This window comes from Pelodiscus sinensis, chromosome 6 (assembly GCF_049634645.1).
Source record: "Pelodiscus sinensis isolate JC-2024 chromosome 6, ASM4963464v1, whole genome shotgun sequence".
NCBI lineage: Eukaryota > Metazoa > Chordata > Testudines > Trionychidae > Pelodiscus > Pelodiscus sinensis.
In genome coordinates, this window is record NC_134716.1 from 84,012,280 (window position 1) to 84,037,268 (window position 24,989).

The window sequence follows — 24,989 nt, forward strand, 5'->3', positions numbered from 1 at the left end:
GCCTAAGGGTTGACAGAGACAAAATGAGGAAGAAAATCTAAGTGTTGTGAGGGACTCCTTAAAGCCATAGTTGTCAAACTTTTTGGGCCATGGACTACCTGGGCTCAATGCAAACCTATCCACGGATCACCTGTTGTTAATTGAAACTCACCGTTAATTACATAATTACGCCCAAGCTATTTTGCTAGTGCTACAGTGAGGGAGACTGGTTTAATTTAAATTATTAAACAGATTAAGTGTTTCAATTTCTCAGGTTAGTTTATCAAATTTAATTCTAAATAAAGTAAAATATGAATTTATGTCCAAACAAAAGGTTTCAATGTTTTCTTTATGAATGATAGGGGTGGGGGACCTTTATGTGGGGCGACTGACTCACAGAAAAGTCCACTGGGGACCATACAAGTGAGAAACAAACAAAAAACAACCCTCCAAAAAGCCCCAACCCTCACTGATGTTGCCCCCAACTGAAACACCTCACTACTCTGGCACTCCAGCCTCAGGCAAGGGGAAAAGAAGAGACAGGGAAGACTAGGTTCAGGGCTTCCCATAGGCCAGATTTACTTTTCTGGGGTTTCAGAGTTAATGGATTTTGTGGACCCTCTTAGGCTCTGGGGTGGGGACAAAAATGAGAGGTTCAGTGTGTGGGACAGGGCTGCCAGCAAGTGGGATAGGGATGGGGTACAGGATCTGGGCAAGAGGTGGGATGCAGGAGGGGGTGAGGGTTCAAGGTCTGGGTGGGAGGGAGGGTGCAGAAGCAGGCTGGGAATTGGGTGTCTGGACAGTGGGGAGGTGCAGGGCAAGGGAAGGTGCAAGACAAGGGTAGGAGCAAGCTCGGGTGTGGGGTCTTGGTGGAAGGAGAGGGGATGAGTGGGGGGTATTGGGTGCATAATTCTGCGCATGGAGGGGTGGTCCCCGTTGCTCCCAAACACTGCCTTCCCCCAGCGCTCCCATTGGCAGGTTAATGGGAGCAGCAAGAAAAGCCTCTGGACAGCACATCACCGTGCTGCAGTTCTCCTCAGCAGGGTGGGGGGGGGGGGGGGGGAGCTCAGCCCCCCTCCTCTTCAATGCAGCGGGGTGCCCACGCTGCCACTCGAGTGACACAAGCTCTGGCAGATCACCTAGCACCATGCTGATCCAGGGGCTGGGTGTGTCAGTGGCAGCGCATCGGGGCCTATGGCAGCAGTTACAGTCGCTGAGCTCCGTGCAGCAGGGGTGGCCATAGTGCAGGGTCACCAGCTTGCACTACAGCTGCTGACACAGAAGGCAGCTGAGCAGCACCAGTGGGTAGCAGCAGGCAGGGTTGCCCAACACCTCACCCACCCCTTCAGGGCAGCTGGCAAGGCAGGATGCCAGGCTTTCAGCCAGCTCCCGCAGCTCCTCAGGGAACAAGCAGGCCAACTGGACGGTGTACAACACTTCCCCTCCCCGGCGCAGGCAGAGGCCCAGCTCAGGTTGTGGCAGCTCAGCTAGCTGTGAGTTATAGATCTCAGCTGCCAGTTTGAAGTTGCTGCCGTGGAAGGCCTCCTTGGTCACCTGCAGCATCTCGGCACAGGGTCCCACGTTCAGCTCCATGCTGCTGCCTGCTCCACTCACCAGGCTGCCCTGGCCCTACACCTTGCCACACCACACTCCCCACCATGCGTCTTCTGAGTGGGAAGCCGGTGCTGGTGCTATAGCCTAGCAGCCTGCACAGCCGCAAGAATGCAAAAACAGCTTCAGATTGGAGGATTGAGCTGGGGGAGGTGAAGGAAGCCCTGACCTTCCCTGCCAGACCCAGATCGCAGAGAGAGGCAGATCAAGCTCCGCAAGACAGGTCTGGTCGGGAAGGTTGGGGCTTCTTTCACCTCCTCTATCTCCCCTCCCTTCAAGCCAAAAGCTGGAGCTGTTGTTGCAGCTGCGTAGCAACCATGAGTCTCAAGCGGGAGAACGGGCTCCTCACTGCAAGGAGGTGGGCTGAGTTCACCGCACTTGGAGAACCACTGCCTTAAAGAATAAAAACCTAGTAAGTATATACACTATACATATTGCTAACACAGTGGTGAAGTGCACATAAAGTATAGCTACAGATGGGCCACTGATTTTTATTGCAATTGGGCAAGCACAACTACAGCAATCAATGCAACTTGCACATTGCTGGGCATTTCTAATATTTTTTATTAAAGCAAATTAAATCTGGTATATTAGAAATAATTGAAATATAGAAGTCTAGTCTCTTAACACACATGGGAAGTTAATACCTGTATTCCATGTAATAGGAGAACTCTTAGCTTAAAAAAAAAAAAAAAAAGCTTCTCCATCATAGCAGTACATAGGCTTGGTCTAAGCTACTGAGAAAGGTCAAAATAAGATAAGCAATTCCTGCTACATTAATTACGTAGCTGGAGTCAATGTATCTTAAATCACATTTCTTCACCATCCTCTCAGCAGGTCACAACAGGAGCAAATGCTCCCGTAGGCCTCCCCTACTCCTCACAAAATGAGGAGTACCAAACACCATACGGTGCTGCCTTCAGCATTTGATTTATGGGTCCAGACTTGATCAGCTAAAATGAATACCAGAAGATTGATCTCTGGGGCATCAATCTTCTGCACAGTGTAGACGTGGCCATGTAGTGCCACAAGGAAAAATCAAATTCAGGCCTGTCCACCAGGCTTCTGGACTCTGATCTAATGGTCACACTAGACACTCCAAGAGTGACTTGGAGAAACAGCATTTTGGCAGAGAATTAAAATAATTCTCTACAATTACATTTTATGTAAGAATATTAACACCTATTTATTTCTTCCCACAGATGAAGCTAGTCAAAACATCTTAACGAGCTCTGTATTTCTTACAAAGTACCAACATGGAACACATTTATTTTTGCTGCCATCAGGAGCAAGAAAGTTCTCAATACCACAGAAAAGTCATAATTTCCACATGGAATCACATCTCAATTTAAGTGACTGGCTTTCTGAAACCAAATTTTGATTGACTGCATCCATCAGAGCATAAACACAAGAACACAGAACAGGGTGTTAGAGGAAGCTACCTCAGCCGATTTAAAAACATTACATGTGGCACAATCTTCAGAGTAATTTTACCTCCACACCAGCTGAAGCATCAAACACAGCTACTGCACCATCCAGCACTCTCAGGGAACGTTCAACTTCCACTGTAAAATCCACATGACCTAAATGATTTACAAAATGCTGTAACATTATTCAAACAGGTAAAAGCAGTATATTACATATAACATTTTTCACTCTGTCAGAATGGTAACAATTCTTTAAGTTTATAAAAATGCTCATATCAAGTGTTATCGGCTCACATGCATACATTACACTACAGAATCATAGAAAAATACGTCTGGAAAGGACCGTTAGAAGTCACTGAACAAAGTACACCTAAGACTTCTCCATAAAGGTATTTTTCTAAACTGTTCTTAAAAACCTCTAATGATGGGGATTCCTAAACCTCCTCTGGTAATCTATTTTAGTATTTACCTATCATTATAGTCAGGGCTCGACAATCTAGGTAATCTACTTGCCATGGGTGAGTAGATTATAGCCTGGCACGGAGCCGCAGCATGATCAGCGCACACGCAGTGCGGTCTGCACATGAGCAGCGTGCTGAACTGCACGGCTGACGAGTGGGGTTCGCCGCAGCTTGGCGAGCCCTGATTATAGTTAATTTTTCACTTATATCTAACTTAAATATCACTTGTTGCAGATTAAGCATATAGCTTATTTTTGCCTACCTTCATGGAAAACAATTGATCATCATCTTTTGTTTATAACAGCCCTATACTTATCTGAAGAATGTTATCAGGTCCCTCCCTCAGTCTTCTTTTCTCCATTGTAATCACACCCAGAATTAATTACCTTTCCTTGTAAACCAGGTTTTCTGAACCTCTTATCATTTTTGTGTCTGTCTCCTTGCCGCTCTCCAATTTATCCACATCTTTCTTTGAAGTGTGGCAATCAAAACTAGGCACAATATTCTAGCTAATGCCTGACCAACAATAAGTAGAGCAAGACAATTACCTCCAGTCTTGCATGGCCTTCCTGTTAATTCACCCCAGAATATTACAACTTTTTTTTTTTTGCAAGTGTGTCACACCATTGGCTTATATTCAATTTGTGATCCACCCAGGTCCTATTCAGCAGTACTACTGCCTTGCAAATTATTTCCCATTTTGTGTTGTACATTTGAGCTTTTCCCTTTGTACATATAGTACTTTGTACTTGTCTTACATCTTGCTGATTTCAGATGAATTCTTCAGTTTGTCAAAGTTGTTTTGAACTCTAATCCTGTCCTCTACTGTGCTTGCAATCCTCTCAGCTTGGTAACATCCACAAATTTTATAAGAACACTCCCAATTCCATTATCCAAGTCATTAATGAAAATACTGAACAGCAGCAGACGTAGGTGTAACCATGTAGAACTTACTAGACACCATGACATTCCATATTCTTTATGAAAATATGCTTGATCTAAATGCAATGTATTGAGATAACTCAAGTAAGGTATCGTTAGAAAGGTCTGATTTACTGAATATGATTATCCTGTTTGCATGCATGCATCATTTTTGTGTCCAAAGTTAGGAATATCAGTTATGTACTATTTATATTTCAACTATGTAACTTTGGGTGACACCTTCTGCTAACACTTCCAGAAGAACAATAGAAAAACCAGACAGCTGATGGCCCATCAGTAACAATGGACTGTGAAAAAGGGTTGGCCTTCCTGTGAACGCTCCACACTGCCACAGACTCTTGGCATTATGATGCTACAGAGTCAGGTAACCCGGGGTGTGTCTTTAGAGCAGGGCTTAACGCGAAATAAGCTAAGCAAATTGAGCTGTGTCAACTGCATATCTTATTTCGAAACAGCTTATTTTGAAATTGGGAGCGTCTACACAGCACTTATTTCAAAATAGAGCACTCTTCCTCTGACTTCCCTTACTCCTCGCACAATGAGGGTTATAAGATTTGGAGTAAGAAGTCCTCCAGCTTGACAGTATTTCAACATCATTTAGAAATAACTGTTTGCTGTGTAGTCGTGGACTAAGTTATTTTGAAATAATGTTGTTGTGTAGACATACCGCTGGTCACCTGATGCTAACCTCCATCTTGGACTGAACCATTCTACTGGGAGGTGGGGGAATCAAACAAAGGTTTCCTGCCTTATGGAAATCTTATATAAAGGGAGAGTGGAAAACAACCAAGGTCTTCAGTTTGCTTCTCCTCCATCTCCCCACCCAAAAAGATACTTGAAAACAAGAGGACTAAAACTGGGGGCAGGGAGAGGTGGAGGAAGGAGAAAAGAACTGTTGGACCCAAATTAAAAAAATGCCCCTGGACTGTGAAGAACTTTAAAACAATATCTAGAGGGAGGAATATGTATTTGTAATCAATTTCTTAAGTGAATCTAGCTTAGCTAGCATGCCTTGTATTATTTTCTTAGTAATCTGCTTTGTTTTGTTTGACACCTCTTTTACCACTTAAGATACACCTTTTATAGTTAGTTAAGGTATTTCTGATTTATAATAGAACCCAGTTTATGCCGTTTCTAACAGGGGGCAGGAAGTTGTGCATAACTTCCTCCACATGGAGGGAAGAGTCAAATTTCATATAATTTTGGGTTTGCACTTGAAGAGAGAGATACACATCCATGTGCTGTGGCAAGTCCCTTAAGTTGAACCTTCACAGACCTGATCTCAGCATCTGTATGATTCTGCTGTTGGGCATTGCCCTACCTGTGTGCTTGGCTAGAATGATCTTTTGAGCCTGGCCCAGCAAGCCCAAGTAAAGAAGACCCAGGCTAGCAGAAGAGGCTGACTTAGTGGCATCTCAGGTGACCTCCCAAGAGGTCCAACCTGTTTCAGATACATCCTGATAGTCTGACAGCAAACCGCTGATAACTACTTTGAGTATGATCTTTTAATCAGTTATTCTCCCTGCATTATAATAATTTCATCTAGATCACATTTTCCTAGTTTGCTTATGAAACTGTCATATGGGGCCATGCCAAAAGCTAACTACAAATCTAGATACATCACAAGTACTGTTTCCTCCACATCCACTAGGCCAGAAACCCTATTAAATAAGGAATTCAAGTTGGTTTTGCAAGATTTGTTATTGATAAATGCACACTGGCTATTAGCCCATTATCCTCATAGTGCTTAAAAATTGCTCTATACTTTTCCAAGTATCACAGTTCATCTGACTAGTCTAATTCCCCAGGTCATCTTTGTCCCCCGTTTTAAACATAATTCCTTAAGTATCCTAGAATGAATTTCATCAGCCTTTGCAGATTGGAATAGACCTAATTTATCTAAATATTCTTTAACCTGTTCTTCATAAAACCACAGCAACAGTTAGGCCCAGCATCCATCTGAACCCTCTGAAATTGCAGATTCAGTTTCTAAACTACCTAAGCCCATCTACTCCGCCCGACCACCAGCAGGAGAAAGCCTGATAGAACATATTCAAAATACTGTACCTGGTGTGTCAATCAGGTTGATTCTATAGCCCTTCCAATCAAAAGTAACAGCAGCAGACTGAATGGTAATACCACGTTCTCGCTCTTGCGCCATAAAATCCGTCACTGTGTCCCCATCATCAACATCTATCAGTATGAACATATGCACAGTTTGGTCACATAATTCAAAATGTAAAGTTATCTGCCTTGGACCAAAGTAAATATGATTATTTATCCTAGACCTTGTCTACTCTATATATTTTCAAAACATGAACATTGCTTTTGATTCAGGGAATAGAATGATAAAGCTATTGGTAACCAGCTGATTTCTGAAGAGAAGTTAATCTGGGGAAAAAAATTATCTAATTAAATTCTCCTCCGCACTCATGGCTGAATCCTCAGGTGTGGTAGAAGACTATTGAATACAGCCGAGGAGTGGTAACGGAGAAAGGGGAAGCAAAGGTACATTTATGCCACCTTTTTGTTCAGTTTCCTCACTGCTGTGGATTGATATGGGCTGGTTTGTGCTTTCCCAAGTCCTGAGTAACTTTAAAACAGAGTCTCAGAGCCACTTTAAATTGTTCAATCAGATAATCCCTAATCCAGCAGCAAGAGCTCACCAGAGCACAGAAGCACTCCTGTGCACTTTTTATACCACTCTGTCCCTGTTATGTGGCATTCTGGAGCAAGCCTGAGGATCTCACTAGCATTTTCATCTGAATGTGTCTAGAACATTCTGTGAACAATACAATGCATAAATGAGGGGCATCCTGGAATTTGAAGCTAATCCAATTAAAAGCCATTTAAGAATTAAAAACTGAAGCTGTCAAGTTTCTTACTATCCTAGGATTTGTTACGTTCACTGCAAATATTGACACTGAAGTGTCCCAGAATTCCATGGACTAAACAAAAAAAAAAAACCCGCCCATGTTATACATTATTCTATATAGTGGAATATGTATTGTACTTTTATTGTGTTTCAGCATAGTACAAAATATATAATTTCAGTATAACTTATTCTACAGGACAACCTCTAATTTTACATTAATATCTGCTAAGCTTCTCAAAGTAACTGAAATAAATGCAGAAATTCTAACCTCCCAGTGCTCTTGTGTATCCAGAATAATATAACATTCTCTCAGTGGTTGTCGTTTTCCCAGCATCTATGTGAGCCATGATGCCAATGTTACGAATTCTGCATAAAGTAAGCAAAAGTATTTCATGTAGTTTTTTTATTCAGCAATATTGTGGTTCTGATCAAATATATTACTTCATAATCAACAGTCAAAGGTAGCTCCTTCCCCATCCCTATTCACCTCACCAATGATGTAGTTTGTGCATAACTGTAGTATGTATAACTTTTCAATGTTAAAAACAGCAGAAATATAGTCTTGGGGTTTCTTTCACATCACCACTAATCAACTATTTTCAAAACAGATGGGGACAGTACTAAGAAGATTAAAAACCAGGGAATACATGTTTGTACTATAGTTTATATTCAGATATCAAGCACTGGAATCAGAGAACAAACAGCTAGACAGCATGTCACTAGGTTCTCACTGGCAAACATTACCAAGATCAGAACAGACTGAAGTCAAACCAGCATATATAACAACCTTTTCTCTGAGGGTCCAATCAAGGGCCCACTGAAGTCAACATAAAGACTCCCAATCCACCAACATGAACCCCTTCCCCCCAAACACACAATTGGTTCCTGCCACCTTGGATTTATTGATGGGGATATACCCTCGACTCCCCATTAAAAAAAAAAGAGAATTGTCATCATGCACAATTTAGAGCCTGAGTGGATTGAAGTAGAGGTCACTATAATATTCTATGGTTCTTCTGCAACACACATCACCATTGTATCTATTGCTTACATACAGAATATTAACAGGCACTACTTACTTAGATATAGGAGGGGTAATGATAGAACGCAAAGATTTGACATCTCCTACTGCAGGAAAAAAAGCACTAGTCAAAACTTCAATTCCCACCGCATGAACGAAACCTGAAATCTCACCACTGCCAATTAATATATGACAATTAAATGCTTTGTCTTATACAACACCCCATTAATACATCCCACAATCTATTGCTTTTTTTGCAACTACATCATGCTGTTGGGATTATATTCAGTCTGAGACCCACTATAATCCCCAGATCCTTTTAGCAATACTTCCTAAGCAGTTTATTTGCCATTTTGTACTTGTAAATTTGATGTTTCCTTCTTAAGAATAAGTACCTCACATTTGACTTTGCTAAAATTTCATCCTTTTGATTTCAGACCAACACTCCAATTTGTCAAGGTCATTTTGAAGTCTAATCCTGTACAGGTTGGACCTCCCAGATCCAGCGCCATTGGGACCTGACCAGTTCCAAAATGAGAGAATTTGCCATACCAGGGGAGGTCCCCTACCTCTGGCCCCCAAGTCTACTGCCTGCTGCTGGCAGGCTACCCCAACAAGCACCTTGCATTGCTCACCCACCAAACCTGGCTGGGCTGCTCACCCAGCTGCTGTCGGCTCCTTGGGGCTGCTCTGGGTCTCCGGCTCCAGCCCTGTACTCTCTGGGGCCGTCATGGGGCTCCAGCCCTATGCTGTTGCAGGACTCCAGGCAGGTCCCACGATGCCCCCAGGCTGCCAACCCTGTTGTCCCCACCCCCAGCTGGCCCTTCAGCTCCCAGGCTCTCTGGTCCAGGAGCATCCATGGTCCTGCTGGATGATGGGATGTGGCCAGACCAGAGAGTTCCAGTTTTCAGAGGGAACTTGTATTCCAAAATGCTTGTAACCCCTCTCAGCTCAGTGTCATCTTGCAAATGTTATAAACACACATTACTCAAACCCTTAATGAAAATATTGAATAGCAGTGAAGTTGCCAGCAGATGTGTCCTCCCAAATGAACAGGAAATTTAAATTAATGTTTGTTTTCACAGAAATTTTTTGGTCAGCCCCCTTTTAACAAATGTTCAGTAATGAAACTGTCCTTCACGGAGCTAAGAATCTTTCTCTCTCTGATCAGGAATCTCTCTCTCTCTTCACATGCTACTTGCTCAAGGCAGATCTTGATATTACTAGTTATCCTATCTTTACTGAGTACTTCAAACCATAAGGCTAGTTTTCCAGAACACTTAGCCCATTATTTGATTCTTTTTCATTTTTGCTAAAGAATTTACATTTTCCTCTTATGCCTTCTACTATGCAATGCCTCATTGCTGTGCCCTTGAGCCTCTTCTCTACTCTTTTCCTGTTTGATATACCTAATGTTATATACAATGGTTATAGAACAATAAGATTATAACAGTATAATTTAAGATTTTTTTTTCTATTTTCTTTCTACTACGTATAAGTGAAAAGCAACTTAAGAAAAATTCAACAATAATTTAAAATATTACCTGGCGGAAAGCTGTAGTTTCTTTCATGACATTCTTGTGATTTTAATCTTTTTACAATGATCGTTCTTGACCACCTGCAGCATATACACTTTAAGGGAAAAAATTAAAAATAGTTACTTTGTAGAAATACTTTTTTTAAAATTGTAGTAACTCCTTGCACTGTCCTTTTCCTAAAATGACTATTAATGATATCTGCAGCAAGAAATGCATGAATAGTCTGATAACATTTTCATGCATCTCTTGCTTCAGCTATTCTGAATAATAATATTTGGACACTTGCAGGCATCTCAGCATTACTTGTTAGAGTCAAAGACCAAAACCAAATCCAAACCCAACACAATTTTAAAAGCCTAATGAAAATACATGTTAAAGTTAAAGAGTACAGGCAGTCCCCGGGTTACATGCAAAACAGGGACTGTAGATTTGTTCTTAAGTTGAATCTGTATGTAAGTCGGAACTGGCGTCAGCCGCTGCTGAAACTGATCAGTTTCAACAGCGGCTGAATCTGGATGCCAGTTCTGACTTACATACAGATTCAACTTAAGAAACCCAGACATCCCCAAGTCAGCTGCTGCTGAAACTGATCAGCGGCTGATTCCAGGAAGCCTGGGGCAGAGCAACTCTGCCTCGGGCTTCCTGTAATCAGCCGCTGGTCAGTTTCAGCAGCGGCTGACTTGGGGACGCCTGGGGCAGAGCAGCTGGGGTGCTGCTGGGTTGCTCCAGTAGCGCCGAGGAGCCGCGCTACTGGAGCAACCCAGCAGCACCCCAGCTGCTCTGCCCCAGGCGTCCTGATTCAGCCGCTGCTGAAACTGACAAGCAGGTGTCCCTGGTCTGCTGGGGGGGTCCAGCGGCTTTGCTGGACCCCCGCCCCCCCGCAGACCTGGGGGACCGGGAGAAGCTTTTCTCGCCCCAGAGGACACGGGTGGCGACCTGCCGCCCGTGAGCTCCGGGGCGAGAAAAGCCCCGTTCGTAAGTGCGGATCCGACATAAGTCGGATCCGCGTAAGTCGGGGACTGCCTGTACTGTCAGTAAGAACAGTATTTAAACTAGAATTGTAAAATCGTGTTTAATTGGCTAACCAGTTAAACATATTATTTAACTGGTTAACTGACTATCGGGGAAAGGGTTGTGCGTAGTGGGGAGGGGGTGCCCAGCACAGCTGGAACACTTTCACCACTGCTGCAGGCAGGAGCTGCTCTGGTGTCCCGGCCGAAGCAACCTCTGTCCTTGGTGAATCAGGGTGCACTGCAGGCAGGAGCTGCACTGGAACAGCCCCTATTCGCACACGGCAGGCACCAAGCTGCTCCAGCCCCACCAGTTAAATTTAACCAGTAAACCTCACCTGTTAACAGTGAGGCTTACTGGTTAACCCTTCACATCCCTAGTTCAAACACATACAGGGAATGAGACCAAATGGCATACTGGGCCTCACTGGAGTTACACATATAAACAAAACATTTTACTGAAATTACCACTTCACTGAAGTAAAGATATACACATGAAAACCCATCTACTTATTTCTGAACTTCCTCACAAACTGTAAAATAAAAACCTATTTTGATATTTGAAACAGAATGCATATTAAGCTTAATTCCTGACATTAAATATATAGAGTTATTCAGATTGCTTAAAGTATCCCATTTTGCTTAAAAGAAAATACCAAGCAACTGCTCTCTGGCAAATAAAAATCTGAGAAAAACTTACCTTGTTGCACACACTTGATGCTTTCAGGACATTCACAGAAAGTCTCCTTAGAACTCTTAACATTGTTGCTCTGCAATCTACAGCTGTACCCTGCCAATATAAACAAATACTGTAGAAAAAGATTATGATTCAAATTAAGTATCTGACCTGTTTACATTCGAATCAATAGGAAAACTCTCACATGCCTAAATGGGAACTGCATGGGGCCATATTTTATCAGATGCATACAGCAGAACCTTAGAGTTACAAACACCAGTTAGAATTGATTAATCTACGACACCTTGGAGCCAGAAGTACACAACCAGGCATCAGCAGAGACAAAAAGCAAATATAGTACACTACTGTGTTAAATTACTTAAAAAAAAAGGGGGGGGGGGAAGAAGCAGCATTTTTCTTCTGAATAGTAATGTTTCAAAGCTGTCAATGTTCAGTTATAAACTTTTCAAAAAACAGCCATAACATTTTGTTCAGTTATGAATATTTCAGTTACAAATACCTGTGAATAGAGGTTATTTGTAACAGAAGTTCTCATGTACAGTAAAGCCAACAGCTGCTAAAATTGATTTACATGAAAAAAATATGCCAGTACTTACTTTTTAATTATTTATGTATTCAGTTTAAAAGCATGGGACATAATCCAGTCCAAACAGCCCATGAAACTCCAGGACTACAGGGCTAAGCTGCATAGTGTGCCTCTAATTAACTGCGAGAAGGAAATATTGTTTGACAGCAACAGCATAGTACCAGTTCAACTTTCCAATAGCACCAAATAAAGATGTCAAAATGCAATTATCTGGCTAATTGTATAGTCGATACAATTTGTATCAATTATACAATTAGTAGATAAGTGCTGTTGTGCACAGCCACAGTGGGGGTAACTAAAGGAGCCCACTCCAGCCAGGAATAAGCAGTCCTAGCTCATGCTGGCTCCGGAGACACCTGGGCTGCAGCTCTGGATTTTAAATGTAGTAAGAGCCACTGAGCTCTTCCTATATTTCAAAAAACAGAGGCTCATCGATCAGTGCTAGCCAGGACTGCTCAGTCCCAGCTCACGCTGAGTACACCAGCCCATGTTTGTGGTGGACAGCTGTGTCCACCGCGAACAAGGGCTGGTGTTGGACCAGCCCGTTCGCAGAAGCCAGAGCTGGCCACGGGTAGGGGCTGCTCATGCAGCCGCCCGCAAACAGAGGCTGCCTGGTGACAACAGCCCCTGTCTACAGGGGAAGGGCCCTGCAGACAGGAGCTGCTTCGCAGCAGGCAGCACCCCACAGACAGTGCTGGGGGGAACTGTCTTTTAAGGTGGCTCTCCCCCCCCCACCCCCAGCACTGGTTCCTGTCCCCCACCTCTTGCTGCCTCTCATAGAGGCAGCTGGGGGTGGCACTGCAGAGAGCATGGGGCGAGCGGGAACTACTTGAGTCCCCGCTCACCCATGTTCCTTGCAGCACTTCTGCTTTTGAAATGTGCAAGAACCCAGAGGGCTCTTTACATTTCAAAAGCAGAAGTGCCTGCAGTGGGAACAGTGCAGCAGAGACTGAAGCAGTCCCCCCTCGCACTGCTTCCCCACTGTGCCTCTGCCTCTCCTTCTCCTGTGGAGACGGTGCCGGGAGGGTGGCGGGTACTGGCTTAAAGCCAGTGCCTCAAGCACTGGCTCCTGCTCACCCCTTGCTGCCTCTCTCTGATAGAGGCAGCAAAGGAAGGGAGAGGAGAAGTGACTAGTCAACTTCTTCATTTGCTGATCAGATAGTCGACTAGTCGCTAACATCCCTAGCACCAAATCCATTACATAGCAATCAGACTCAAAGACTCAAAATCCTAGAAGACCGTAAGAATAATAAGTAATCTTACTTATTACTTGTAGGTTTTGAAGAATGCATGGTTCAAAAAGTAATAAAATAAATTGCTGTAACAAGACAAATAAAAGAACTGTCTTTAAAGAAACACACACACCCTCTCTCTCTTCTGTTGATAATCAAGGAGGGAGGACATAAAAAAGACAGTAAGAATAAATAGATTCAAACTAGTTTTTTGCTAAAATTAGCAAGTTAGCCGGAGAGTATAAAGCAAGCCCTGAATCTGAAGGATGTGTGTCAGAATGGAGCATGCCAGAATAAGACATCTTCCTCTAGGTCCAACCTACTTGTAAATATCACATGCTTATGAAAACTTAGATACTTTATTGAGAGTAATGATTGCCTATTGTTAGGATATTATGCAGGTTTGTCAGAATTGCATAAAATACCTTTTGGCCTTCAAACTTAATAAAGGAAATTGTGGTTAAATTAGTATCTAGTGTTTTTCCATATAAATAATCCAAGTTAGCACACTGTGCACTACCACAGGACAAGTCATCTGCTTAAAGCTTCCATGTACATTTGCTTTTTACATTTTCATCTTTTGTTTAAGAATATATTGTCTCTGTAATAACAACACCTGGTGCAATTACAAGTTGTAAATGGCCTGTTGTCAATCACAGCTTCTAAGGAGAAGGGAGATAAGAAAAAAAAAAATTCCCCAAGCATCACCAACTCCAATGCCAGCAGAAAGGCAGGCAAGTTGTGCAGGGAAGGCACTAAACTGGGCCTCAGGGACAGGGTTAGATTTCACAGACTTCTCAGGCAAGTCACTGCCTCCCTAACTGGCAGGGATCCCACCTGGCCTCTTAGAGGCAGCAGGACAGGGTGGCAAGTGGAGCCGGTCCAAAACCTGTCTTCCCGCACAGACTGTCTCCCACCTGAGGCCCTGCACCGTTGCCTCTGATACAAAGACAACAGCATGGAGTGGCACCAGCCCCTGCCTGCAGAGGGAGGGAAGGCCGGGGATGGGGTGGGGGGGTTCTACAGAGCTGGCACATGCAGAATATTTGCTTAAAAGCCAGTTCTCTGCTCGTGTCAGTTCCCTCCTGCCCCCTCACCCTCCGCACTGCTGACTATCAGGGGCAGGGGTGGAGGGTCAGGAGGATCCAGTGCTTGTGGGCACCGGCTCCCACTCCGCCCCTTACTGCCTCTATATCACAGGCAGCAAAGGGGGGAGATGCAGTAGCCCAGGCGTATCAGTTAATCGTGAAGTCGTCTGCCCACAGACACCCCTAGCCGCCACCAGCAACCAGCCACACCGAAAACTCCTCAGTGACCCTCGCAGGCGGGGCGCTGGGCCCGGCACCCCCGGGCTCTCCACAGAGCGGCTCGCCGGGTCACACGCGGTCCCAGGCCTCCACTGCCTGGCGACACTCACCGGCCGCAGCCAAGACACCCCCTCCTGCCAGAGCCGCCTCGCGACCCTCCGGGCTGACCTACAACGGCGCACCCGCTCGGGCCCCGCTGCCGGCCACCGGGGAAAGTCTGACCCTTCACCCCGCGACCCTGCAGCAGCTCACTTCCGCTTCCGCCTGGCCCCGCCACCTTCCGATTACACTCCACCCAGAAAGCCTGTGATAAGGAAGTTTATTCCCCGACCGCTCGGCGGCGCGGTGCCCTTTCTCTGCCTCCCGGTCAGCCCCGCCCACCCCTCTTCCCAGGTTCCGGGCCCACGCAGGAAGGTTCCATCCAGTTCTGCCCATGATTAGCCTGCCAGGCCACGAATCAAGCTTTTCTTCCACGCCGACAGGCGCATGGAAGCGAAGGCCGTCAGCGGAAGATGACGTGTAGCGCTCGCTACAGGCAGAACGAAACTACCGGGGCCGGAAGTGGCTCTACTCGGAGCCGTTTTCCAGACGCACCAGTCTTTTCCTTCTCGTGCGGCGCCCGTAGGGGAGCATCGGTGGCTGAGGCGCGAGCTGCCCACCACGGCCCCAGCCCCACGCGCTGAGCCGCCATGGTGAGGGGGCGCCGGGAGGGGTGAAGAGCGGCTCCGCCGGCGGGAGGGGGCCTTGGGCCGGGCGTAGCCGGAGTTTACTTGTCCCGAGAGCAGCGGGGCGTCCCGAAACAGCCGCTGCCCTCGCTCTCCGGGCAAGCGCGGCGTGGACCCGGAGTCCCCCTCCCTGCCACCGGGGACTCTCCCCGTTGCTGCCCTGCCCTCCCCCTTTCTGGGGCGCGCCCCGCCGTTCAGACGAGGGCTGTAACTTACAGGGACTAATGGACTGTGAGCAAAAGGTTATGGGATAGTTGACTAGTCGCTCCCCCCCCCCCCACCTCTATCACAAAGAGGCAGCAGGAGGGGGAAGAGGAGAGGGTGCTGGGGGAGCTGGCTTAAAAGCCGGTTCTCCCCCGCTCCGTGGGAGGGGGCAGGAAGCACCCACATGGAGCCTAGGGTCAGTGGGTGACTCCCTGCTGGCACTGGGCTCCATGCCGCACACTAGTCCTTATCGACTTCATTGGTGAAAATCCCATCAGCTATTTGATTAGTTAACTAATCAACATTTAACATCCCTAGTTCAGACCAGTGCCCTGGATCCAGGTGGTCTCAATCTACAGTCCCTGCTGCCATACTTATAGACAGCTTGGTACTGTGCTCCGCCCCCCCCAGCTCCATGTCTGTGAAGGGATGCTCGGCCACCACATGAATCATGTTCCTGCAAACAAAAATTTAGTAAACTAATCTGGTTGTTGCTTTTCTTTGATTGGATGGAAGATGATAATATTTATACCTGTTTTGTAACAACTGGGGGATGGTCTGATCCTGTAATGTTGGAGACCCAGTTCACTGTATTGATAGGCAGATATTTCAAAAGACTATCTTGTAAATTTGAGCTATAATTTCAGTGCTTATCATTGCACACAAGCCACCATTGCTTTCTGTGTGGTTCAAGTAGGGCATGAGGAAGGGGATGATGGCAGAATTCAATATAATAGGCCTTTGCTAATATAGACAGGTTCCCCACAGTCTGTAGAGGGATACAGGACTTCTCTTTTGAGTCATCCTGAAGTGGAGCATGAACCATGATCATAGATAAATCTCATTCATTGCAAATAGGATATGAGAGGTTGACATATCTACCTATGTCGTCAATTCTACATATGGCTTCTATTACCATAGTCGTGCCTTATGGGTGTTTAGCCTCACAAGATCAACCTAAGAGAGGGAAAGATTATTAGATCCACTTTTTTCATAATGAGAATTAAGTCAGAGACACAGACTGATCATCCAGGAAGTATGTTGTCAAATAAACCTGGGAACATTTGTTTTATCTCTCTGGAGAGAGGATGAGAACAGCTAAGTTTCAGAGTGAGGGAGTAAGTTTTGTTTTAGTTTCACTACGCTGATCTCAGGAACCAAGTGTGTGCGGATCTAGACACTGTATGTGCACTGCACCTGTTGTAACCACATTATGCTGTCATCAGCTATCTCTAAGAAGTATTCAGTCATAGCGAATGTTGGCTCTGTGGTACAAACTATTGAAGATGAGAGGAAATTGAGTATATTGTGCAAAAAGCTTCTTTGACACACTTTACTAAATTCTAAACAATATTCCTTGCTTTTACAGCCACAGAATGATTACATAGAGTTACACCGCAAGCGATACGGTTATCGCTTGGATTACCATGAGAAGAAGAGGAAGAAGGAGGGCCGTGAGGCTCATGAACGGTCAAAGAAGGCCAAGAAATTGATTGGGTTGAAGGCCAAACTCTACCATAAGCAGCGCCATGCTGAGAAGATACAAATGAAAAAGACGTGAGTATCCATGTTTTCATTGATATTGTTGAAATCTCATGATAGCTCAAGGTTGTGACTTAGAGTAGTTGATGTAGTTATGAAATGTTAAGCTACGATCCGTAGAGGAGGCCCATTTAAATTATGCACTACAGCTTCAAAAATGCATATTTACAGGAACAAAATTGTTCTGTGCCATAATTAAAATATTTCTCCTTGCTCTCCCGTCTATTCAATGCTAGCAGTGGACCTAGTATCTAGCACTAGCACTACCAATAATGAACATTAAACACTGGAACTGCTTCTAACATCATTATTAAGTAATGGGTTAGGGCCTTTCCATGACTCTCCTATTTATTCAGATATTTTTCTGCCTTCTTTAAATGTATCAGAAGTGGTGCAACACTTAAGATCTTAAATTACTGTACTAATCTGTAAAGTTAAAATCATACTTGTATTTGACATTTTTACCCACAACTTATAACTGAATTAATTAGAGGAAAAGTTTATTCAGCTCTGGTGTTCACAACCCTGTTTGAGAGGTTATTAGGTGGGAAGTCATGAGCTGTCAGCCTCCACCCCAAACCTCATTTCACCTCCAGCATTTTTAATAGTGATATTTTTTTTTTAAAGTTTAAAAAAAGTTTGAGTGGATGCACTTAGACTTGCTATGCAAAAGGGGTCACCAACACCCTTTGAGGACCACTGATTTAGCATATCCCTTTTAGGATGTAAAATCCTGTTTTAATTGGTTAGCTAATTAATTGTGGTGGTTAACTTATTAAAGGGGGTGGGCTGGCTGGAGTGGGTCCCTTCACCCTTTTCCCCATCACAGGCAGGAGCTGTTCCTGCACTAACTACCAGTTAACTTTTCAGTCACATCACTAGGCCCTTTCACAGCATTTTGTACAGTCAGTTTTGGTCCTAAATCCTGGAGTTGAAAAGTTGTTACATCTTTAAAAGAGAGCTTCTGAGCATACCTAGGGCTTATATTGAAAGTTAAGTGTGATATGGCCTTCTAGCTTTAGATGTTTTTCGTACAGCATCAGGATGTTTTTCTGAATACTTTTTGGTTTTCCTTCTAGGATTAAGATGCATGAAAAAAGAAACACCAAGCAAAAGAATGATGAGAAAACCCCAGAAGGAGCTGTACCAGCATACCTGCTGGATAGAGAGGGCCAGTCCCGGGCGAAAGTTCTCTCCAACATGATCAAACAGAAACGAAAAGAAAAAGCTGTATGTAACAACAGAAGAAATACAGATAATTTCTGTTCCTGGGGTTTGTTTAATAACCATTCACTTGCAATCAGGAGGCAGTCTGAATAGTTGTGCAGGTTTGATTGGCATAAGGGATATTACCGGTAACTGGTAAGCATGAGGTTTACTGGTATGTTAACTGTTTAACTAGTCTTTGCTGGTTAACTCAGGCAGTGGCCAGCCGTGCCGCGCTGGCCAAAGCAGCCACAGCTATGGTGGAACCTCATGGCCATAGCGGGGATAGGTGGTGAAACTTGGTTAAAATGATTAACCAGTTAAGCACTATTAGCTAACGGTTTTAACATCCGTAATTGGCATGTTAAGCTTTCTTTTTTTTTTCCCAGTAAAACTCAGTATATTTGTGCCTGCAAAAACTCTTAATGGTGGAGAATGTCAGAAAAATAGCTAACAAGCATATACAGTAACTTTCATGACATTTAGCAACAGTGTCAAATCATCCTAGACCCCAATAGAATATGGGGAGGGAAAAATCAATCGCTTTTTTTAAAATGCCAGAAAAGGAGCTAAATATATATTGACTGATATAAAGAATTCAAATGTTTGAGACAATAGTGTTCCTTATGCTAATTGTCCTACTTTATCAGAATGACATGTCTTTTTATAAATGTTTTTAATACAATAATATTTAAGAATTGCTACACCTTGGTTATATAAAAGGAGGAATTATAATTTCCCTTTTTTATTCTTTGATATCTCTTCCCTTCCATGTACTAACACTTTAGTAATACTACTGGCTCTTCTTTGTAGGGGAAATGGGAAGTTCCTGTGCCAAAAGTCCGTGCACAAGGAGAAACTGAAGTTTTAAAGGTCATCCGTACAGGAAAGAGAAAGAAGAAGGCCTGGAAGAGGATGGTTACCAAAGTCTGCTTTGTTGGGGATGGCTTTACTCGAAAACCTCCTAAATATGAACGATTTATTCGACCGATGGTAAATTACTTGTGTAAAGATATGGTATAAGCATTGAATTGGTACATAATATTTGTTAAGTGACTCTTCCCAGTGAGGAAATGTACTTTGCTAATTAGTTTAGATTTTACCACTTATTTTTAGTAAGGTCGCAAGTGTATGGCAATCAGGAATTCATGGAAGCCTGATACCCCAGCACTAACGGCCAATCCCCAGAGCTAGGACTGACAGCTAGAGCAGAGGGCAGGTGCCTGAAAGCAAGAGCCCTGTTTCTCAGCACTCACCCTGCGGCACAGGGGTAACAGCCCAAGCATGCTGCCAAAGTCCTGAAATCATGGAGGTCATGGATTGTGTGACAAACTGATAATCTCCACGCTAAGGCTGAAACTGTTGTAAGGTAGCCACATTTCTAGTGGTTTCCTCGTAAAAGCCTAAATTATAGAAATATGTGGCTGGAAGGGACCTTGTAAGGTATTCTAGTCCAGACTCTTGCGTGGAGGCAAGACCAAGTAAATCTAGATTATCCTCGAGAGGTATTTGTCTAACCAACTGAAATCTGATGTATGAGGAGACCCCCGGAGTTCTTTCAGGAGAGGCAGTGACCCAGCTGATAGGGCACGGGTCTGAGATTCAGTGCTTGGGTTCTATTTCCAGCTCTACCACTGGCATGCTAGGTAACTTTGGGCAAGTCACTGCATCTCTCAGTTCCTCAGATTCCTTCAGTAAATGTTAATTTTACTTGTCTCCCTGGAAGAGTATTTTGTGAAGTCTGGATGGAAGAGTGTTCTGTAAAACTCTCAGGCTACGTCTACACTGACATGATCTTGCACAAAATCTCTTTAGCGCAAGAGTTATTGCGTTAAAGTAGTTGTGCAAGAGCGTCTACACTGGCATGTGCTTTTGTGCAACAGATGTGCTTTTGCGCAAGAGCATCCATGCCAGTGTAGATACTCTCTTGTGCAAGAAAGCTCTGATGGCTATTTTAACCATGAAATTCATGTTGCCTGGCTACACTGGCCTCTTGCGCAAGAACAGTTGTGCAAAAGGGCTTAAGCGGGAGCATCATAGTTCTTGCGCAAGCAGCCCTGATTTCATACAGTAGAACGTCAGTTAACTTGCACAAGAACACACGGCCAGCAAGTTTTTGCGCAAGAGCGGCACTTTGGCACAAGATCGCGCCAGTGTAAAGACAGCCTCAGATTTATAATCCCGCAGTAGGTGAGACGGGAAGAATGGCTGTTTTAGGTTTTACAAGGGACACTTAGAAACTAAGAACTTGAGCCTAAAAATAATGTGAAATACTTGACTATTAGCTCCTGATTTCTTCAGCATATAGAAAACTGCAACAGCAAGTATCCTTCTTTCCATACTAATTCTACAGTGATACATACTGAAAATGAACAAATCTGAATAGTATCTAAAGAATTTAATCAAGCTGATCTTTTCAGTGTTGAATAAATCTGACAACTTACAATAGACAGCTGATTTAAAAAACAACAACCACCAAATCACTTCAATAATTCCTTTAACTAAAGAAAATTATGGAAATAATGTAATTAGAGGATTAACTTTTTTTTTTAAGTGATGGCTTTAATAATTTTATGATTATGTAACAGGGCTTACGTTTCAAGAAGGCTCATGTAACACATCCTGAACTTAAAGCTACTTTTTGTCTGCCAATCCTTGGTGTAAAGAAGAATCCCTCTTCCCCTCTGTACACAACATTGGGTGTAATTACCAAAGGTACTGTTATTGAGGTGAACGTAAGTGAGCTTGGCCTTGTGACACAAGGGGGAAAAGTCATCTGGGGTAAGTATCTAACAAGACGTTATCAGCTGTATTCTATAGCTCATCTAGAATTTTAATAAAGATTTGAATCTAATTTGTTATAAACTTGTTAAATTATTTAAGACTAACAGTTATAAGGTGAACTGAAAGCTTAAGGGTCCAAAATCACCAATATAATACACTTGAAAATAACTTTAGCTGGCTCTGAGTTCAAGGTTCTTGTTTGCTCTGCTGTTATTAACCAGTAACCTTAATATTGCAAAAAATTTAAGCAAATGCATAAGTTTATGCAATAGGAGTAGTTCATTTAGTTTCAAGCATATGCATAAGGGTTTGCGGGATCAGGACTATTGTTTCTAGTTGTGTAGTTGCAGAGGACAAATTCCTGAACTCAAGACTTGGCAAATTAGTGTTAGAGGCCACTTTTTTCAGTGTGGTTAAATATAGACTCAGTCATGCATCCAGAGTCCTGGAGGTTGCTTTCAAACTAAGCTAAAAATGCTAAGTTGAAGTCTCATGATGTAGGTATTTTGGTTAGGGGGTAGGTGTGCAAGGTGTGTGTGGAGGGGTTTGTGGGTGCAGGAGTGCAAAGGGTTTGGGTTACATGGGGGACAGAAGATTGAGCTGGGGTACCAGAGGCAGGCTGTGGCCAGCAGCCCAGATGGTTCCATAGCTGGGCTCCCTGTCTTCCATGCCCCTGCACTGGCTGCAGGGGCATGGGCGGCTGACTCTGAACACTGTGACCCTGGAGGTGGAGGTACTTCACGTGCTGCCTGTCCTCCAAACAGGCAGCTCTCATTGGCTGGAAACTGGCCAGTGGGAGCTGCAAAATTTTTCTGGGGACAAGGGCAGTGTGAGAAGAGGCTTCCAGGCGAGGCACCCCAGGCTCACAGTATTCAGAGAGCTTCTACAAGCACAGCCTGCCTGAGGTACCTGTGGTCTGGAGGCTCGGAAAGCCGTATTTTTACCCGCCTAATAGGGTGGGATTGGTGGTGGGAACTTTTAAAGATAAATACATTTACGTTCTCATAACACAAGAACTAAGGGGTCACTAAATGAAATTAAATTAGCAGCAGATTTAAAACAACACAGTCAACCTGTGGATGTTGCGAAGGCCAAGGCACTAACAATGTAAAAAAACTAGATAAATTCACGGAGGGATAGGTCTTTTGGTCTGAACCAATATGGCTCTTCTTACATATATTTGATTTTCAGGATTGTTTATTTTTCATAGTAATAGAAGTTGTTGGAAAATTATACTTTTGTTCAAAATTGTTTTCTTTCCTCTTTTCTTTAGGGAAATATGCACAAGTTACTAACAATCCAGAAAATGATGGCTGCATTAATGCAGTCCTACTTGTTTGAATGGGAGTTACTAAATATTGTATATGGACTCTTACAAAATCAAGACAAGTAAATCAAGAAGGTTACCTGTAATTTAAAACCTTTAGCTTTCCACAAACCAACCATCAAACTTGAACCCAAAAGAGGACGGCTCCTGCAAATTCTACAAATACAAACTGTTTGATCCATTGAACATCACCAGAATAAATTTGTTCACAGCTTTCCAATTGTGTTTGTTTTGTTTTGAGAAATTATTTTTTCTAAACTTATTAGTTGAAAGTGATGATTGCTCTCCTGAAACTTGTAACTCAGGATCTCTTTAGAACAGGGGAACCAAAGGTCTAGGGGCCAGATGCAATACTTGGGGCTCAGGGCTCCTCTCCCGCCTGCTGATTTTTCTGTGGGCCAGCAGCCACTGCCCCAAAAAATGTTTCCCCGCTCCTGTTTTAGAATGTCTGCCTAAATTTAAAAGAAAATGCAATGGAGGTTCTTTACAGTAAGAAATAAAAGGCAGAGTCATACAAACTGCCTGTTGGGGTCCTAAAGAAGTACAAAAGAAAAGAGGAAATCCCAGATACAGAGGATTATGTTCCAGTGAGGGCCAAGCAGTTTCAGCAAAGAATGCTGATTTTCAACTGCACAGCACATGCAGCATGTTCTGCCCTAGATCCAGCTTACTTGTTGATGGAGCTGTATATCTTAAGACTCTTCAGATGGTGTTCATCTGTAAACTAATGGAGAAAACCCATTGTCACCTGGGACAACGGAAGGAGAGAGGTCTAGCTTCCTAGTGATAAGTGACCACAAGTTATAGTACCAGCATTTTAGTACTTGCTACTAAATATTCTAAAGTCAGAACTGCAGTAAGAAGGGAAAAGAATCTGACTTGCAAGTATTAGCCATCTGAAAGCCTATGCACTTTGAACAGATTCTTTCCATCACTCATATGTTTTTAATGTAAGGATTGCCAGAGATGGATATGCATGAACCTACGGTCTTCATTGTAATCATTACTCCCAAATCTCAGCTGAATCAGAGGAGGATGTAAGGCTTGAGAGCATAACTTTTTGCTTCCAAGCAAGGAGATTTAAAAGCTAACTTATCTTGAGCTACTCCATTTGCATTTGCTTCAAGCCCTTGGCACTTATACACACCAACTACAGGCAGTCCCCGAGTTACGCGGATCCGACTTATGTCGGATCTGCAGTTTCGAACGGGCCGTCTCCCTGGTCTCCAGCAGACCAGGAGGACGGGGAGCAAAGCAGCGGAACATGCGGGCAGCGGACAGCCACGGCGCGTCTGGGCTGTCCTGCTGCCCCTGTACTCCACGGCTTTGCTCCAGACGCCTGTGGTACAGCAGCTGGGGCGCTGCCGGTTTGTCCCGTAGCGCCGCTCTGGGCGCTACTGGACCAACCTGGCAGCACCCCAGCTGCTCTGCTCCAGGCGTCCTGATTCAGCCACTGCTGGTCAGTTTCAGCAGTGGCTGAATCAGGACGCCTGGGGCAGAGCAGCTTGGGTGCTGCTGGGTTGGTCTAGTAGCGCCGAGGAGCGGCGGCGCTACTGGAGCAACCCAGCAGCACCCCAGCTGCTCTGCCACAGGCGTCCCCAAGTCAGCCGCTGCTGAAACTGACCAGTGGCTGATTACAGGAAGCCCCTGCCCCGGGCTTCCTGGAATCAGCCGCTGATCAGTTTCAGCAGCAGCTGACTTGGGGATGCCTGGGGTTCTTAAATTGAATCTGTATGTAAGTCAGAACTGGCGTCCAGATTCAGCCGCTGTTGAAACTGATCAGTTTCAGCAGCGGCTGAATCTGGACGCCAGTTCTGACTTACATACAGATTCAACTTAAGAACAAACCTACAGTCCCTATCTTTTACGTAACCCGGGGACTGCCTGTATCATATTTTGACATAAGAAGCCAGAGATAATCCTTTACAACGAAATAACTTGCAATAATAAGTTATTTTGTGCATGTAGACTACATCATTGCAGGTGCCTACGCAGCATTATCACATTTCTAACTCTTTATTGGTATAAAGATAGAGCTTTTATAATAGAAAGCAACATACAAAATAGAATATAAATTAAGGCCCCCAAACCTGCAAACATTTGCATGCATATTTGAGTCTGTAATCCCACTTTTCAGCAGGGTTTATATTAAACACGTTATTGCAAGCTCATGGCATATTTCATTTCTTCAAGGACCAGCTCTTGTAGTCCAGTGATTACAGTAGAATCATTTTTTATTTAAATATAAAGTTCCAGCCCTCAAAAAAAAAAAAAAAAAAAAAAAAAAAAAGCTCCAGAGCCCCAGAGGTATTTAGGCTGCCAGCTTCCATTGATGTCAAGACCTTTGAGGCTTAAGGCCAAGATGCCTAAAACATTCCTGACAGTGATTTTTCTGGACCAGACTCATTTATTTGAATGCTTGGCATTGGTGGTACTACATGTATCAAAAAGTTGCTAACAAGCATAAAATGAAGCATATGTACAATACAAGGATCTGCAGAATTGGGACTTAGTC

At 43.9% G+C, this 24,989-nt stretch overlaps 2 protein-coding genes across 3 annotated transcripts in view; one reads left to right on the plus strand and one right to left on the minus strand.

The window, feature by feature from the left end:
- Window positions 1-15,038, minus strand: part of GFM2 (GTP dependent ribosome recycling factor mitochondrial 2) — a 34,101-nt gene extending 19,063 nt beyond the window's left edge. The window contains exons 1-8 of one of the 2 annotated variants that reach the window (XM_014574162.3): window positions 14,797-15,038; window positions 12,158-12,267; window positions 11,565-11,654; window positions 9,861-9,948; window positions 8,375-8,423; window positions 7,564-7,661; window positions 6,488-6,613; window positions 3,085-3,173 (exon numbers count right to left, since the gene is read on the minus strand). In XM_014574162.3, the coding sequence (XP_014429648.2) occupies window positions 3,085-3,173; window positions 6,488-6,613; window positions 7,564-7,661; window positions 8,375-8,423; window positions 9,861-9,948; window positions 11,565-11,627 (513 nt within the window). In that variant the 5' untranslated portion in view covers window positions 11,628-11,654; window positions 12,158-12,267; window positions 14,797-15,038. The remainder of the gene's footprint in view (window positions 1-3,084; window positions 3,174-6,487; window positions 6,614-7,563; window positions 7,662-8,374; window positions 8,424-9,860; window positions 9,949-11,564; window positions 11,655-12,157; window positions 12,268-14,796) is intronic. The other variant, XM_075932265.1, reaches the window with a different exon arrangement.
- A 188-nt stretch (window positions 15,039-15,226) lies between these two features.
- On the plus strand, window positions 15,227-22,694 carry NSA2 (NSA2 ribosome biogenesis factor). The gene is made up of 6 exons (XM_006124280.4): window positions 15,227-15,378; window positions 16,985-17,172; window positions 18,237-18,387; window positions 19,177-19,356; window positions 20,952-21,144; window positions 22,421-22,694. Exons 1-6 carry the CDS (start codon window positions 15,376-15,378, stop codon window positions 22,486-22,488), a joined length of 783 nt encoding a protein of 260 aa, XP_006124342.2. The 5' UTR covers window positions 15,227-15,375; the 3' UTR covers window positions 22,489-22,694.
- Window positions 22,695-24,989: the final 2,295 nt, after the last annotated feature.

What these genes read in the sequence shown, in the direction of transcription:
- NSA2 (XM_006124280.4), top strand. An exon ending in AGAAACGAAAAGAAAAAGCT is followed by an intron (nt 18,388 to 19,176) that starts GTATGTAACAAC and finishes TCTTCTTTGTAG; the next exon opens with GGGAAATGGGAAGTTCCTGT. An exon ending in AGGGGGAAAAGTCATCTGGG is followed by an intron (nt 21,145 to 22,420) that starts GTAAGTATCTAA and finishes TCTTTTCTTTAG; the next exon opens with GGAAATATGCACAAGTTACT.